An 18,147-nucleotide genomic window follows, 5' to 3' on the forward strand; every position below is an offset into this window, starting at 1 on the left:
ATTCATTTTGGGGACCCAGCTGGAAACCCATGGGACCAGATTATCCAAAGAGCTCAGGCATCAAAATTCTGTAAGGAGCCAGCTTTTCGTCAGCACTCAGGGCTTGATGGCTGCTGAGCTCTTTTGAAAATTTTGACCCTAGGACATGATTTTCATAGGCGCTGAGCCATGGCAGGTCAGCATTTCTGAAAATCAACCCCATATACTCTCAGTTTGGGCTGCCAAATGACCGAGGCCCACCAAATCAGCAGCCACTTTTGAAAATGTTGGGCTAAGTGGCTTGCCCAAGGTCAGGAAGTGAGTCAGTGGCGGTCAAGAACAGAACTCAGGCTTCCCAACTCCCAGTGTCCTGCTCTGACTACTGTTTAAACCCAGCTGTAGCCACTCCAGCACAGTTGGGTTTTAGCTAGTACAGTTGTGGTCCCAGAGCAGACAAGAGTGGGGGGAAAGGAAGCATCCATAGAGGACAGAACAATTCAGTGTGTCAGTGCTGGCAATCAGAATGGTGTATTTTTGTATTAATTATATTCTGAAGCTCCGTAAGTATCACTGTGATTTCCAAACTCAGGTGAAGGCAATTGAGAAAATAGAAGAAGAAATAAACAAATAGAATCTTCTGCTTGCAGGAATTAGTTGTAGGTTAAAATAAACAAACCAAACAGCTGTTGAATCACCTCCGGTCCCAGTGTAACATTAGCAGTAATGATAGTAATGATCACAGATGTCCTTTCCCTACACCTACAAAATTACAGCCTTTAAAAGGGCTGTGTGTTTGTTTTGCTTGAGGGTTAGCTACATTTCTGCCATGCGTAGGAACAAGATCATCTCAAATGGTGGAGGAGAGAGGTGAAAATATCACCCTGTGACTGATTAATAAGGGAGCTTTTTATATAACTGGGAGGAATGGAATTAAATAAAAAACATGTCTACTCCTGGGAAATTTACAGGCTAATATTCCCAGCTGATCTCACACTGATCCAGCTAAACCAGTGGGGATTTTTTTGTAAATTTCCCCAGTGTAAAGAAAGGCAGAAGAGAAAGAATATTTAGGCCCTGACCCTCCAAACACTTGACTTTACATACGTGAGTAGTTCCATCGAAGGCACTTGGGATCCTACAGAATCTCCAGAGCGGCTTCCATTCAACGAAGTACTTAAGCACATACTTAGCTTTCAGCCTGTCCCATTGAAGATAATGGCAAATCTTCAATGGGTCCCAAGCACGTGATTAAGTGCCTTGCTGATTAGTGCCTGTTGGCTAAATTGTGGCTGGTAAGAACTATCATATGGAATAATGGATCAGAGAAGGCTGCAGCAGAAACATCTGCCCAATAGGGAATTATCATGCATCCGTCTTTAGATGCAATAGCCTTGTCAAAGCCCTAGGCTAGTCTACACTAAGGGCTGGTCTACACTGGGGGTTGGGGGTGGGATGTCGATGTAAGATACCCAACTTCAGCTACAAGAATAGTGTAGCTGAAGTCGACGTATCTTATTTCAACTTACCTCCCGTCCTCACGGCGTGGGATCGACGGCCGTGGCTCCCCCGTCAACTCCGCTTCCGCCTCTTGCCCTGGTGGAGTTACGGAGTCGACGGGGAGTGTGGCGGGGATCGATTTATCGCATCTAGGCGAGACGCAATAAATCAATCCCTGATAGATCGATCGCTACCTGCCGATCCAGCGGGTAGTGTGGACGCACCCTAAGAAAGGTTTGCTGGTATAGTTATACCAGTACCACTAGACCAGCAAAGCCCTCCCAGTGTAGACCTAGCTTATACCAGCCAAAGAGTGCTTTTGCCAATATAACTTACCCAGTTCCCAAACAAAATTAGCTATACAGGCAAAAGCATTTTTTGTCTCCAGTATAACAGTGTCTGCACTAGGGCTTTTGCCAGTATAGAAATGTCATAAAAATAACCACACCCCGAGCTGACATTGCTATACTAGCAAAAGTTTTAAGTGCTGACCTGGCCCCAGTGCACAGAAGTGTTCCAGCGTGATTTGCCCTGGTGTCAATTGTGCTGGTAGTAGCCCTTTGCCCAAGGTCTTGCAATTCCCACATGAGATGTGCAGGCTCCAGTTTCATCCACTCTGGATGAGCTCGCAGGCTCTTTCCATGTTTTTGGGAATTAAACTGTTCCCTACTTTTTCGGCATTTTTATTTCAGCCGGTAAGAGGCAACCTCCATGCAGTGGTGTCAGCCCAGGGAGAGGGGGCGTGCTTTGCGTGGGATGAGTTATTCTGGCATCACACTGAAGGCGCCTGCCCACTGCTCCCAGCTGGGACAGGAACACAGTAATTGTTATGTTTGTACGCCTGGTGGGGACAATCTTTTATTATGATGTTTGAAGCAGAACCACATTGCCAGTCCCAGCTGGGAAAGAGGATCCAGTAAACAAAACTCGTAACTTTAAAGCAGAGACAGAGCCAAGCTGCAAACCTCCCATCTGGATATCAAATCCTCCAGAGTTCAGGGCAGGGGTGAGGTACTGGGGTGTGGGGTTGGAGCCCAACTCTGCACAGAAGAGTAGAGGTCTGAGGTTAGGCAGGTCACAGAGGACTGGGCCATGGAATCCCACACTTGAAGTTGTCTGCACAGGCTGCGTCAATCTCATAATTTCTTCAGTGTTCTTCCACCATGTCAAATAGTCCTTCTAGTTTTAAGTATTAAGGACATTGCATTGCAGCACAGCATCAGGCAGGTGTGTAGGTGGGCTGTCTTGCTTCGGGAGGATGGGCCATTTTCTTGCACGTTTCTCCCAAGTTCTGACTGGGAGAGCAGCATGTCCATTTTTTTAAAGGGGAGTCATTTTCCAGTTTCTGTTAATCCAAGGAATAGTCCAGCCACCATGAAGAGTGCAAGCTCCCCCGCCCCCGCCTACTCCACCAACACACCTCACCCCCAGCCTGGAGCAGCCTCCTCTGGACTTGAGAGGAGAGTGCAGGCTCTATGGCCCAGTCAGTCCTTGGTGTCTCTGCTAAGGCAGCCAGTTACGGGGTGATGGGTTTTGCATCAAGAGAAGGTGGTAGTGTCTTGACAGCTCCATTTGAGTGGCTTCTTTCGTGTGAAGAGGGCGGGGGGGGGGGGCGGGAGAGAGAACAGACTATTGGGGTATTCTAAAGCAGGGATGGCTTTAAACAGGTGGCTTAAGGCATCCAAGAGCCTTCCTGTAACTGCAGGGCAAGGACAGAACTGGAAGGGCTGCCGGCATGTGTTGCTGGTGAACTTGCAGGAGCAAGCAGTGTCTGTTCTTTTATCAAGGCAAGCAGGGCATGGTGCCCTCATTGATTTGTGCATCTTAACATTCATGAGGATGTCTATGCAAATTAGCCAGGGCCCATTTAGCAATGATTGTGCAGCCCCCAAAATCGACCATCACCGATGGTGCTTGCGGAGTAGAGGGGTCAGCTGTGTGTGTGATTGAAAGAGAACAAGACACACACACACACACACTCTCTCTCACAGTGGCTTCTTTTCATTGCTCTCCTTGGTGTTCACCTCGACAGGGATAGCAAACTGTGGAGGCTGGGACTTCACATCCCAGGCCATTTTAATTTTTAATGAACGCCTCTCTCAGACACCCCTCCATGCAGAAGGTATCCATCTGCCATTATCCCTAGGCTGGGCTCAGAAGAATCAGGAGGGGAATCTCTCTTCATCTTCGTTTTATTTCTTCTCTCTGATCAACTCAGAGCCCCTCCCAAAGAGGGAAGGCATTATTTTGTTTACAGATGCTCCAGCAAAGCTTAGCTGTGTACACTTTGATCTCTGGGCCTTGTTTACTTGCTGGTACATCACCTTTTGTTTCAGTGAACCTGGCTGAAATTTTCCCTCTGGCACTGTACTTTTTAATTGAGGGAACAGATTTGGTTCTGGAGAAAAGAGAGGGATTTATTATCCTAGCAAGAGACGACTATAGTGCAGCCAGGGGCTGGGCAACTTTCCTTTGCAAAGCTCTTCTGAAGCCTTCAGTCCTGACCTTTAGCCTCCTGTTATTAGTCCAGGGGCCTCTCACACACACTATTCTGCCAGTGCACCCCACTGCTAGATCTAGGGGGAGATTTTTCTCCCTATGCCATTCTACCACGTCAAAAAACTGTACATGATTATGGTAGAGCTTTTCTTAATGCTTGCAATGGGCATCATGTGCCCCACAGTGGATGGGGAGCACTATGTGGAGCAGAGAGCATTATGTGGAGCGACTGGTCTAAGGGCCTGCTCCACTACCCCTGGACTTCAAAAGGCTTTGTTCCTGTCCGAATTTGCTGCTGTTAGTGCATGGACGATGGCAGGTCATTACAAAGATGGTGGTGAGGGTGCATCGGATCAGCTCATGCATGTGTCTCGTTCAAATTGCTACTCATCTCCCCATGCCTTTTAACTTGGAACTCTCAGTACACCAGGGCACCATAGGTGCTGGTCTCAGATATCAGATAACCAACTCATTTGTCTTCTGTCTCCTTACAAATACCATCTTGCCCAGATCTTGAAAGGTAAAGCAACATTCATAACCATGAACATTATACTTCCTGGTGGGAAAATTATTTTTGGTGTCAATGTACACTGACCCTTTTCTGGTGGCTTCTTTCTATCACTCTCTTTCTAGCTATCCATCTATTTCTCCATCAACCAACTCACCTGTCCTTCCTTTCTCTTTCCATGTGGTTCCCCCTCCCCCCAATTAAAGGCTTCTTAGAAATTTAAAAGTAAACGAATGAGGTTTTTTTAAATAAAAACATCCATACACCACTAGCGAAGGGGAGCTGACTCTCCCAAGCTCACTGATTTGAAATTCTATAGACGGCATCATCCCTTGGTTTGGCATAATTAGAAACAGAAGGGGGTGGGGGGAGAGACTCATGCTGTCCACCAGTATGTTTCATTTGCAATTTTAATTGCTTATCAGAGAAAGAGAGGTGATGACAGCATTGGAGACCAGAATATTTATTCCCCTCACACCCATAAAGCCTCTTCTCACTTTCATCTCCTGGGATGTTTCAAGTTATGCAGTGGGATATGTGCAGAGAACAAAGTGCAGCTATTTGGAAGTAAAACACTCTGTTCCTAGAACCTCTGTCACATCAAAGATTTCGTCCTGCCATACCCCCCACCCCCACCCTTCATCTCTGCAGCAATGTTTTTCTAGCACAAACCCTTCACACTATAGACCAGTGTACAAAGGTTTTTTGTTTCTTTTTTTTTTTTTTTAACAAAAACAGAAAAGCAAGAATTTCCTTTTTTTCTTTTTTTTTTTTTTTTGGTAACATTATCCACAAAAGTTTACAAAATAGCCTTGAAATCAAGCTCTTGGGTTATGGGATCCTATCGGCTTTCACGGCGGAATCCAGCTGGAGTCATGAAGACGTCACTAGCCAGTTAAGAGATACAGCAGCAGCAGCATCCGTGTTTCCTTAGCCCAACTGTCATCTTCCCCCCTCCCCACTCTGTTCCTTGAGGGGGTTGTGGGTGAGCGAATAAGGGGGCTGGCAGGTTTGAGTCGTGGTTACCTATGGCTGTACACACAAAAATAGTCCCAAAGGGAAAGGCCTTTGTGTATTTCCAAGACATGGACCATCCAGCTAGCGGACTAACAGCTGGGCTGCCGGGGGCTTGGTGTCATCTGTGTTTCTACAGTATGGCTGTTCTTGCTCATGCTCTCTGCTCTGGGCATTGCATTTCGCTGGCCCTGTCTGTGCTGAAGATTCACTCAAGAACCTTTCCCCCAGTAACAGCAGGTTGTCTGTAAGAGAAACAATCTGTTTGGACAAATGTCGATGGGTGCCTTGGGCGGAGCATGGGGGCAGAGGGGCACCACAAGGCCTGGATGTTGGCCATGTCCCTCTCCACTTGCCATGCTGTTTTGTTTGTCAGTCAAGTCTTTTTATTTTTGGTAAAAAATAGTTTCACTTGCCTTCTCCCCGACCCCCGGAACCGCCACCCCAATTCCACGCCCCTCCGAAGAGTTGACCTTCAAGAGTCCAGCGGCGTTGCTTGCACCTCCACGGCTAGGAGCTTCTCCCCAGGCCTCCCTTGATCCCAGTGTTTGACGAAAGGAGGGTAGACCACGCGCACCGAGGACGAGCCCAGGTTCCATGGCAGGCAGCGCAGGAGCAGCTTCCCAGGGCTCCCAGGCTGTGGCCTGTAGGAACCAAAGCCACAGTGGCCCACCAGGCTGACTGAGAGCAGCAAGATGCAGAGGGCCAGCACCGTCAAGACACTCTGCCTGCTCTCCAAGTACTGGTAGCCGTAGCCAGCCTCTTTAGTCCTGGCATTCACACAGGCCACCTTGGACTGCAAGTTTACGAAGGCCACGTGAAGGCAGGCCCAGTACTCTGTGCCCTGGTGGAGCCGGGTGATGTTATACAGGTGGGTGCCCACAGGGATCCGGGCCACGTTGGTCACATCCAAATTGGAGCTGAAGGAGAAGCTGGACCAGGTGAGATTGGAGGAGACCGTGTTGAGGTGGGGCTTCCAGGTGACAAGGATATGGTAAGCCTGGACTTCCTTCACTAGGAGCTCCAGGTTGTCCACGCTGAGAGGGAAGGAGCTGTTGACCATCAGGCTGACACTCTTGGTGTCGGCACCGATGAGGTTATGGGCCACACAGGTATAGAGCCCGGCCTCCTGTGCAGTTATCTTGTGAATTTCCAGTGTCCCTTCAGGGTGCACCTTGTACCTCCCGTCTTCCAAGTAAGGGATCAGCTTGACCCCAGAAGGTGTGACCCAGTAGATCTCTGGTTCCGGTTCCGCCAGGGCCCTACAATGTAGTGAGATATTCTCGTTGTCTGCCACCTCCAAGTGGGAGGGGAAACTCTTGGTGGAGATCAGAGGCAGGCACCGGTCAGTCATTTCCCGGAAGGGAACATCCCGGATGTGCCTCCTCTTCAGGTCCGGGGGTTCGGCGCACAGCGTGGACTGGGGCTCGATGAAGCGGATATGGTTCTCGGTGCTGTTGACCCAGCGGATGACGCAGTCACAGCGGATGGGGTTGCTGTGGATGCTGATCTCCTGCAGGTTGGGCAGGGACTCTACCGTCTGCTTATGCAAGGCACTTAGGGCATTGTTGTTGAGCATCAGGGTCTCCATTTGGGGCAGGTGATGGAAAGCGCTAGGGTGGATGAAGGACAGCTTGGGATTGTTGGTCACGTCCAGTTTGCTCAGCTCGGGGAGGTTGATCAAGGCAAACTTGTCTATGGAAACCAGCTCCTCCATATTGTTAAGTCCCAGCTCCTTGAGGTGTAGCATATTCGTGAAGTCACTTTGCCTGATCCTCTGCAAAGGGTTTTTGTTCAGATCCAGGAACTTAAGGCCAGGGACTTGCTGCAGCGCCCGCTTGGGGACATTCACCAGCTTGTTGTCATAGAAAGACAGACTCTCCAGGCTTCTCAGCCCTTCCAGGGCAAAATCTGAGATCTCCCTCAGGTTCATTCCAGCCAGAACCAAGCTCCTCAGGTTCAACAGAGGTCTGAAGTTCATATCCAAGATAGCATCCACCTTGTTGCCTCCAATCATGAGGATCTCCAGGTTGGGGAGCACCTGGAACCAGCGGCTGTCAACTGTCCTCAAGAGATTAGAGTTGAGGTGGAGCCGAAGGAGGTTACTGAGGCCTGAGAAGGCCCGCGGGGAAATCCTACGCAGCTGGTTGTGGTTCAGATACAGCTCCTGGAGGTTGGCCAGGCCAGAGAAACTGTTATCGGACAACTCAGCCAGCTGATTCTCTTCAAGGTGGAGGCTCAGCAGCTGAGGCATGTTCTTCAGACTGAAGTCCCAGATGTCGGCGAAGCTGTTCTGCGACAGGTCCAGCTCTGTCAGGTTTTTCAGATAGTCCAGCTCACTCTGGTCCACCCTGGCGATGTGGTTGCTTTGCAAGAGCAGGGTCTGCGTCCCCTCTGGCAAGCTCTCGGGCACCGTGGAGATGAACAAGTCATTGCAGTCCACAGTGGCGGCCTCCCTGTACACAGACCTGGGTGTGTACCAGGGTCGGATCTGACACACACACTGCAGTGGGCATTTCACCTTCCAGGGCACTACAGGGATGGCTGTGGCAGTTGCCACACAGATGAGAAGCAAGTTCATTTGAAAGTGTCTCATTTTCAACTGGCAAGACTGACTTCCTTCCAGGGCAAAAACTTTCACAGGGCACATCCAGAACTTGGCATGGGGAGAAGGAGAGGTGGAAATAGGACCCCCCCACACACAGAAAACCCCCGCCCCAAGTCTCTTCCACCATTCACGGGTGTTCCCCACAGCGTTATTGTTCCTGTCAAAGGCTGCGCAGCTCGGCCTTCCCTGTAGAAGAGGTCATAATGTGCTGGGCGACGCTTGCTCCTTTAATCGGAATTTCTCCTTTTCTTCCTCCCAAGGTGATTCATTTTTTCACTCTGCTGCATTTTTGAGGTTTCCTCTCAAGGTCGTTCCTGAAAGAGCCCAAGGAACAGGTCACATTAGAGGAGAACTGCGCAAGTGGCAAACAAAGCAAGACAGAGAAATATAGATTAATCCAGCACCCACAGTAATGAGAGGCATGTTGGTCTTGTGGTCAGGAGCTCTGGCTTCAGCTACAGACGCCTTGTGTGACAAGTTATTTAGTCGCTCGGTGTCTCACCAGCAATAAAATGGGGCTGATGATATTTCCTTTGTCTGTCTATTTAGGTTGTGAACTCTCAAGGGCAGGGATTGTCTCTTACCGTCTGAATGTACGGCACCGTGCACAATGGGGCCGCGATCTCAGAGGCTTCTGGATGCTACTGTAATATAAATAACAATAACCCGTTTCTTTATCTGGCTCAACTGAAAACTAGAGAGAGGTCAAACCAAGACCTCGGAACCCAGCATCCTCCAGTCTTTCAGATCCTGTTCCAGACTTGGTGTCTGTCCCCCAGAGCGAACCAAGCCTCTGGATCTCCATGCCTCCTGAACTTTGGGAACCTTTAAACACCCGGCCCATCTCTGCGCAGAACTAAGGGGTTAAAATGAAGCCAAGGGATTTCAGAATCAGTGTCTCCAATTAGGGCAAATTGTGAGTGTGTTATATTAGTAAAATAATTCAAGAATTTTGGAAGGGATATTAATCCTCATGCTTCAAGGCATAGACCATCTAATGGGGCCAGGAATTAACATCCCCTGGGCGCTAGTTATCCCATCATCCTAAAGGATCTCTGGCATTTTTCTCTGAAGCAGCTGGTACTGGCTACTGCCAGAGACAAGATATTAGGCCAGATAGGCCCCGGTTCTGATACAGTCTAGCAGTCTTTATGTGCGGCATAGTTTATGCAGGTTTTTACAAGGGGTGGAAAGAATCAATGTGTCTGTGGTGGTATTCAGTGGTCACTCAGTGCTTAAGGGGTTTGTCAAGAGCTCTTCTTTAATCTGTGCTCAGTACCAGCCAGCCGTGCATAACAAGAGCTGCACAGCGCCCTGGCCAGACCCTGTCTGGGAAGCTCAGCCCTTAAAGGCACAGTCCCCAATACCCCAGCTGAGGAATAAACTGGGAGCCACATGAAAGTGATGGGTGACCATTGGGATGGTGGCAGGGATTGGGGAGCCACATAGGGACTGAATTCTTGATTACAGCAAAAGTCTACTGGCATGAAACCAAAGGTAAAAGAATCTCCACAGAGAGTGATCCAGAGATTCCTTTGCTTATTCTCTTTCCCTGTAGGGAAAAAAATCGGAAGCCTAAATATTATCACAGGAGTCGCCTCTTTTGCTGAGGGGGAAGATTAGGGTATATGCCTCCAATGTACACAAACTTTTCAGAGTGCAGGCTGCAGGCAAACCTCCAGATACTCCATCAGAAGAATACAATTAATGCAGAGGGTAGCACCAGGGGCATTTTAATCCTCCTGGTGCAGAGACACATATTTTCCTTTGAAAAGCCTTGTTTCCCATCAGCTACCCACCCTCATCTCTACAGCACTGCTGCGATTATTCTTGGGCTCCCTAAGGCTCTCCCATAGACAAGGAGAATGTGGGTGAGCCATGTTGTGATGGTCGGTTGCCATGAAAGAGTCAATGTTTGCTATCGGTTACGGGGCAGTGGTGGTCTAAGACATGCCAGCTATTTCCCGTTCTAAATACCACGGGGAAATGAGGGTGAATCTAGGACCTTAAAATCCAAGAGTCTCAACCTCTGGAGCTAAAACACCAAGCCTGTGAGCTGGAAGCAGTAGCAGCTCTTAGATCTCTTGTGTGGAATAGCCAGAGCCAAAAGGCCCACACTCTTAGTGCAGGTTCCACATGGAGTTCTGATGTCTTTGTCTTTGTCTTTGAAGATGCTTCCCCAATACAGATAATCTTGGGCAAAGTCTTGGAGCTCCAGGCTCTGTCTCTGGTCCCCAGATAATTTTCCTTAATCTCGGCCAAGAGGAAGGAATGCCCCACCCAACTCTGACGTTACCACTCCCATTTCCACCCCACACAGAGCGATTCTGCGGTGAGCACAGAGGCCAACGCGGCAGTGGAGCTGGCGTTTGTTCCACTAGCTGGGGTTTGACCTGTGTTCCCCTGTCTCTTTGGCATGCAGGTTTCCATCAAGACCTGGTTTGGGTTTGGCGGACCCTGGCACCACCTCCTCTTGCTCACAGGATGGGGTTTGGACCCTCTGCAGTGCTGCCAAATCTCGTGATATTTGGTGGTTTTCTTAAAGCCCCAGCTTGGTAGTAATGAACACGTTACTGAGGCTGCTGGACACAGATCAACCCTGTGGCTTTCTTGGGCTCCCCAGTCTAAACACAGAACCAGGCTGTGGGCTCCCAATACCAAACAGGGGAATGTATCTGGTGGTGCCAGGACCCTCATGCTGGTGGCAGCCTTTTCTGAAGGCATCGTCTGTGCAGGGCGAGATATCTTGGGCTTTGGGTTTGGAGGTGATTTTTACCCATGTCGCCTGTCACCTTCACCTCCCCAACTGACGTGCCGTTTGTTCGCTCAGTAAGGCAGAGTTCATTAGCGCCTCAGCGGTGCAGCTTTGAGCCAGATGGATTTTTACAAGCTGCTCTCCCTGACAGCCTGCCAGAACCTCACTCCGCTCCTTCAGTCTGTTTACAGGGAGGTTGGGTCCTGGGCCCAAGCGGAGACAGGTATGTCAGTGAGTACTCAGCAGGATGGCATGACAGGGAAGGGGGAAGATGAGCAGCAGGAGGGTTGGGGGTAGGTGGGGGACTAGTCCTGTTCTCACAGTGCTCTCCACAGCAATTCTAGCAGGTGGGAAAGGGAAAGCCAGAGGAGGGAAATGAAGGCAATAGAAGCAGAAAAGGGGAATGAGAGAAGGGAGGATGATCGGGTGGCTAAGGGATCATCTACACAGCAAAAAACAAACAAACCCCAAGGCAGCAAGTCTCAGAGCAGGGTCAACTGACTTGGGCTTGTGCTACAGGGCTGAAAATAGCCATGTAAATGTTCCTCCTGGGCTTGAGCCTGGGCTTTAAAACCCAATGACAGAGGACGATCTTGGAGCCTGGGTTCCAGCCTGAACATCTACATTGCCATTGTTAGCCCCGCGGCCTGAGCTGCATGAGCCCGAGGCAGCTGAGCTGGGCTCTGAGACTCACTGCCAAGGGTCTTTTTGCTGTGTACATGTACCCCAAGGCATGGGTCTGGGTCTGGGGAGATCTGCATTCAGTTCCCAGTGGCCACCGATTCCCTTCCTCAGACACTGGGCAAATCCCTTCCCTTCTTTACATCTCATCACTGTGAAATGGGGTAATGATTCTTCCCTCCCACGTGGGGATGCTGTGAGGATAAATTTAATGTGTGGGAGGTGCTCAGATATGACATAAAGGGGTCAGCTAAGTACCAAGATAAAAGAAAAAGAGCTGCATAGAAATAGTCAATTCAAAATGCTTTGAGGTCCTTGGATGAAAGGTGCAAAGTATCATTACATGGTAGAATTGTTCCTACAGCCAGGACGCCCAGATCATATTCTGTACAGGATGCTGAATCCAACCTGAGACCATGTTACAAACCTAGAGCAAGGTACCTTTCGGGGTGGGGAAGGGGGACCTAACTTTCCACCAGTTTTGGTGTCCCAAGCAAATTGGGTCACGACCTGAGAAAAGATGAAGAGAGAGGTTTGCACTTTTGAGTCGAGTTGCTCAAAGAAACACAGGAACTGTTGTACATCCTGCACCAAGCTACAGCGACTCAGTGCAGGGGTAGCAGCTCCATTGCATATCAGTGCTCCACAGGCTCCGGTGTGGGAAGCATTGGTCTGTAAGGAGCTTGAATCTGACTGTTCCCACACTACAGGGAATTGAACTTTCCTCTGCAATGGGTGGGCCAGCCAAACCGGGCACTCATCTGCACCGTAGAGTGACCAGATGTCCCGATTTTATAGGGACAGTCCCGATTTTTGGGTCTTTTTCTTATATAGGCTCCTATTACCCCCCACCCCCATCCCGATTTTTCACATTTGCTGTCTCGTCACCCTACTGCACTGCCAGCCTTTCATTGTTTCCTTATCCGGTGGGAGTGTGACAGCTGCATATGCCCTGCGAATCCTTAGATGGCGAGACATCTCACAGTCTTTCTATTCCCCATCTCCTGGGGTCTGGGCTCTCCCCTTGGTTATTTTGGCTGCTCACTCCTTGCCATTGATTTTCCTGCAGGCAGCTGCTGTGGGAGTGGAGAGCTCTGGCTGTGTGCCAGTGGCTACAGCAGGACTCTGTACTATTCTTTGTCAGAGTATTAACGTACTAAGGGAGCAGGTAAGAGACACCCTTGTGACTGTGGAGATGCCTGACAGACACAATCACTAGAAAGGAATAAAGGGAAGACAGTGTCCGAGTACCAGTGACATTCCAGGTTCCTGGCCTCCTAAGGGGCTCAGTGTTCATGCAAGCAGATGGCAAGGGGTTCGACTATATTTTCAACTCCTATTATTTCCCCCAGTTATCAGATACTGCGGTGATGAGCGCTGGATAGAAACCTATGTAGAACAGACGAGTACGTTCTTAGCAAATACACTGTGCATGCGTGAGAGCTGTAAGCAGCCATTTAGGGACTACAGCATAGAAGTGCAGGAGATGTACAGTCTGGGTCCAGATCTGGATTCTGTAACCCATCCCTTCACACTCTGGGAGATGGAAAGCGGTTCAGATCTGGGGGGGGGGTGGGCATGGGCTTCTCTCCAAAACTCACTCACATGATTGCAAGATGGGCCTGTTTTCACAGGGTTTGAAATGCATTGCGGTGTATTATTGTCTCTCTCTGTCTCCGTGCAGACTGACACTTTTGTTATGGGCTTGATCCAGTGTTGACTTCAGTGGGCATTGGGCCAGGCCTGATCTAGCTGTGCATTCGTAACATGTACCCAAGCACCTTATGAAATTATTAAAACCGCACGTAGGGCTTACAATCAATCCTTACTTTCCTCTTCTATTCTCTACTCTGGGGGCAAGTAGGATCACCTACACCTTCACTGCTCTTATCCTTCTCATCATGTATCCAAGGGGAACTTTTTCTTAAAAAGGCCAATGGGAGCTGCTGGAAGCGGCGCGTGCCACTTCCAGCAACCCCCATTGGCCTGCAGCGGTGAACTGTGGCCAGTGGGAGCTGTGATCGGCCGGATCTGTGGACAGGGAAGGTAAACAAACCAGCCCGGCCCGGCCGAGCCCGCCGGGGTTTTCCCTACACAAGCAGTGACCCCAGTTTGAGAAACACTGAAATAGAGTGCTATGAAACAGAAACCAATCTCAAAGGAGTTCACCAGCCAGGGATTAGTCCCCATTCTCTTTTCTAAGCACCTCTTTTCTTTAGCGTCTCCATTAAGTCAAATTGCTAAATCCATAACATGAATTGACCAGGCCATATGCTGTGTTGGTGCTAATGATGAGTGACAGACAGGGAATCACTAATAACGAGCGGTAGGCAGAGGATGAATAACAGTGTGTGACAGACGTCATTTTGCAGGTTTGATTGCTACAGAGTTTGACTTCTTTGCAGGGAAGCTAGCTATCCATATGAGATTTCTTTGCGTGTGTGTGACATCCCCACCAACTCCTCCTACAAGAGTTCAGCTGTGCCGAGAGGGCTTCCCTCAAGGTTTGTCTGGAGCAGTGCCATGTTGAAGGAGACTCATTTTTCTATCCAGGAACGGCAACCTGATGTGATTTCCCCATGCCCCACTGGGATCCCAGACAGAGAAGACTTTGCCCCAGGACTATCAGAGATTCCACTGAAGAGAAGACCTATCTGTCTCTAGAATGGACTGATTATGCCAAGTGTCGAGAGTTGTCAATAACATTTCCCTGGGAGGAGCAGGACCCACCCCTTCGCAGTTTTAATTTAACCATGGCCCCCAATCCGGCAGTGAGTCTCTTTGCAGACTCCTGCACCTGCCCAGAGCCCCACTGACTGACACCAAAGAGGGGTCCAGCCGCCTGTATTTCCTATTCTATCAGTTCTTACATCATGCTCATCACCATAGTATCAAGGAGATACTCTACGCTAGACCATCCGCACATGCCAGCTATTGTTTTCAGGAGCACGCCCTGCAAAGCCCTATCACATCCGCTCTTGGTTTCCTGAGAAAGCACGTGTGTTGAAAGGGGGGAAACGAAGGAATAGAGCACAGCACCTCACTTCTTTTTGCCCTGGAGCTACCCCAAGTGAAGGAGGGGAGAATTTTTGTGAGATCCTCTGATTGAAAGCATTGGCCCTGCTCAGAAAGCTAAAGAAAACACCTATTTCATCTTGAGGCAATATGGGGATGAAAGAGAGTTGCAGCTAAACTAAACCAACACCATTTCACTAACCCCTGTATCAACAGTTCTTAGCTACCCCTACTACTAACCACAGTTCCTAGGCTCCAGCTGCTGGGAGGCGTCTCTTTATAAAGGCATCTGACTGGTCACTCGGAAGTGATCCCAGGTGTGGCCCATTCTCCCTCTAGTCAGAAGCTCTAACTGGGTTCCTCAGTGGTTATCCAATGTTCCTGTGTAGGAGCAAGGCAATTATTAACCTTCTCTGGGCTGGATGTGATCCTGGCCCCTGCAACTTGCTCCAGTCCCCGTTCCTCATCCAGACTAATGACTGTTGGGGTTTTTATGTCAAAATAATGTGGCTCTTTTCTCATTAAAAGAGAAATACAAACAGTTTCAAATCTTAACTAAACTGATATAAGCCACTCATGGGTTTGCATCAGTTTAGAAAATCCAGCGCAAGGAATATCAGTGCAACCTTCTCATGTAGACAAGCCTGTAGTTCTTTAGCTCAAGCTGGAGAGATTCATGCTTTATCTCTGGGAATCCTAGACTCAGGCTTTGATGACAGCCAAGGTGAGGGCTGTTACATGTACGCAGCAGCTAATGCATTGTGGGTGCTACTGCAATCCATAAGTAACAATCTGATCATCTCCTCCATATTTTGTGGTTTCAGAGAAAACAGGACCCAGAACCAAAACCAACCTTGGTCTTCGATCAGGGGCGGCGAGTTATATGGGCCCGTGGTGCCCATGCTCCAGCAAATTCAGGGCCCGGGGGCCCAGCTCCACCAATGTTCGGGGCCGGGTCTCTCCCCCGGCCCCGCCTGCCGCCCTGCGCGCCTCCCCCAGAGCGTCCCTGGCCCTGCTTGCTGCCCCTGTGCACCTCCCCTGGAGCATCCCTGCTGGTGCCCTGGGCAGCGGGCAGCTGACCTGCCACTCTGCACTGCGCTCCCTCGCCAGCCGCTGCTGGCTACAAAAGGGAGCGGTGCCGGTGGCAGGCTGAGGTGGCGGTGCAGCTGCTGTCTGCAGAGGGAGGAGGCGCACACATGATGGCAGCTTTCCTCCCCCCGACCTCCCTGGCACCCACCACAGGGGAGGCAAGGGGGCTTCCTGGACCTCCGAGGGGCCTGGCCCCTAGGAGCACGTGCAGTGATGATGCCAGGTGAGTGTGCTGCTGGGGAGGAGGGGGCTGGGGGCACTTGGAGTCCTCTCTAGCCCCAACCCCGGGGCAGCCTGCCTGCACCCCAACCCTCAGCCCCAGCTCTGAGCCCCCTCCTGCACTGTGAACCCCTCATCCCCTGCCCCACCCTGCAGCCCTCACCCCTGCACCCCAACCCTCAGCCCCAGCTCTGAGCCCCCTCCTGCACTGTGAACCCCTCATCCCCCGCCCCACCCTGCAGCCCTCACCCCCGCACCCAAACCCTCTGCCCTAGCTCTGAGCCCCCTCCTGCACTGTGAACCCCTCATCCCCAGCCCCACCCAGGAGCCCTCACTCCCAGCCAGAGCCCTCATCCTCCCACATTGTGCAATATAGGGAAACTGTTAAACACTTACTGTTTCCAGTCCATTTTTACATTATTATTTTTTTTTAAATATCAGCTTACAAAGCAGGTGGGCGAGGAAGGCAGGACTTGGACCCATTCTGGGCACCACCAAAAATTATACAAACCTGCTGCCCCTGTCTTCGATTTGCAAAAACCTGACCAACAAAGTGCTACAAAACAAATCATACACATTCCTGTGACTTTCCCCCCTCTCAGAAAACCTCACACTCCGGAAAACAAAGCAAACAGGAGCAAGAAGGAAGGTTTCTCCAAAGGCTGCCGTGGTTTACAGCTCCCCTACTTTCCCTATAAAAGTCTTCCAAGCAAAGTTTAATCAGCATTGACTCACTCTGGTCTCTGCACCAGAATTGATCCTCTGCACTTCCCTGCTTGTCTGCTGTGAGGGCATCAGCTTTTAAACTGTCTCCCACAAAAGCATCATTAAAGGAGGAGAAGGCTGCATTGATTTTTACATCTTTCCTTATGGACCCTCATCTTTCTTTTAAAACCCATGGGCATTTCTGCTGTTGTAAATCTCTCAGGCCACTGAAAATACTATAGAATTCTTTCCTCTTTACAATAATAATATGGAAGAACTATTTTATTTCCTCAAGGTTGTGAAAAAGGACCCAGGAAAAGTACCTAGCGTCAGCTTCCGGCCTATGGAGTCAAAAGCCTTTCTGTTGACACCATTTCCGGCTCAGTACCTGTTGTTAGATTATTTATTTTTTTTAATTATTTTTCACATGGCATGTAATTAGACTGTGGAACTCATTGCCACAGGGAGTCATTGAGGTCAAGAATTTAGCCAGAGTCAAAAAAGAGATCGGATATTTATATGGATAACAAAAATATACCGGGTTATTACAGCGAATGCTAAATCTTCGTCTGGAGTATTACATTTTGCATATTAAACCTCATGCTTCAGGATTTAAGTCATTTTCTAACTAGTAGAGATTAGGATGAGACCTAACATGGGGATAAAATTTCTTTTTAACTCTGCAACATGTTCTCATCAGACACAGCAGGTGAGAGCAAGTGTTCACACTAGCAGTGTTGTTAAGCTCATTAGTGGCATGCCTGTTTATCTAGTGAGATGATTGTCGAAATGTTTAACACTTTACCAGGAACTCTGGATGATGATAATGGCTTACATTTATCTAGCACTTTTCACTCAGACTTTCACACTCTCACTTTCTCTCGGCACACCCACACACATGAAATATCCCCGCCTTGCTTGATGCTATTTCCTCATGTCGTCATTCATGGCTCTGATTCTCCTCCCACTTAATGGAGTCAATCAGGAATAGTTAATCCGCTTTAAATTTGCATCCTACCTTATTCCGGAATAACTTTCATGTGCAGACAAGCCCTTACACTGGTAAAAATCCATTGACTTCCATGGCATCACTGCTGATTTAAGCCCCAACTCAGCAAACCATTTATGCACATACTTAAAATAAGTTTGTGCTTAAATCCGGTTGAAATCATTAGGATTTAAGCACATGCTTAATGCTTGGCTGAACAATTGGGGCTTAGTGCTTGCATCAGAGAGCAAAAGCAGATGCTAGATTTCACTTGCCACTGAACTAAGGACACTTCCAGGCAGTTGCTGTGTAATAGCACATAGCAGCATCAGGGCAGGAAGTCCCGCCGAGTGCTGCATCCAGTTGAAAATGCAACAGGAATTTAGGGAGGCAAAATGGGGTTGGGGAGAACCTTAGTTCCCCATCTCCCAGTGTTTTTTCTTTACTTAAGGAGCACAGGATGGCCTGGACAGAAGCTGTGTCATTGTTACCAATCCCAGCACTCCCGAGAGATTTCCCAGGGACTTCTAATCTCCAGAGGGGTGGATGCTAAAATGGGATGGAGCCTTGCCCCCATCATGCAGTTACAC

At 49.3% G+C, this 18,147-nt stretch overlaps 1 protein-coding gene across 4 annotated transcripts in view; it reads right to left on the reverse strand.

The window, feature by feature from the left end:
• Positions 1 to 5,298: 5,298 nt before the first annotated feature.
• The window catches only part of LRRN2 (leucine rich repeat neuronal 2), a 97,594-nt gene continuing 84,745 nt past the window's right edge, over positions 5,299 to 18,147 (reverse strand). For all 4 annotated transcript variants that reach the window (XM_045017149.1, XM_045017153.1, XM_045017151.1 and 1 more), the window contains exon 2: positions 5,299 to 8,419. In XM_045017149.1, coding sequence (XP_044873084.1) covers positions 5,973 to 8,147 — 2,175 coding nt within the window. In that variant the 5' untranslated portion in view covers positions 8,148 to 8,419 and the 3' untranslated portion in view covers positions 5,299 to 5,972. The remainder of the gene's footprint in view (positions 8,420 to 18,147) is intronic.

The sequence above is a fragment of the Mauremys mutica genome, chromosome 4 (assembly GCF_020497125.1).
Source record: "Mauremys mutica isolate MM-2020 ecotype Southern chromosome 4, ASM2049712v1, whole genome shotgun sequence".
In the NCBI taxonomy this organism is placed as follows: domain Eukaryota; kingdom Metazoa; phylum Chordata; order Testudines; family Geoemydidae; genus Mauremys; species Mauremys mutica.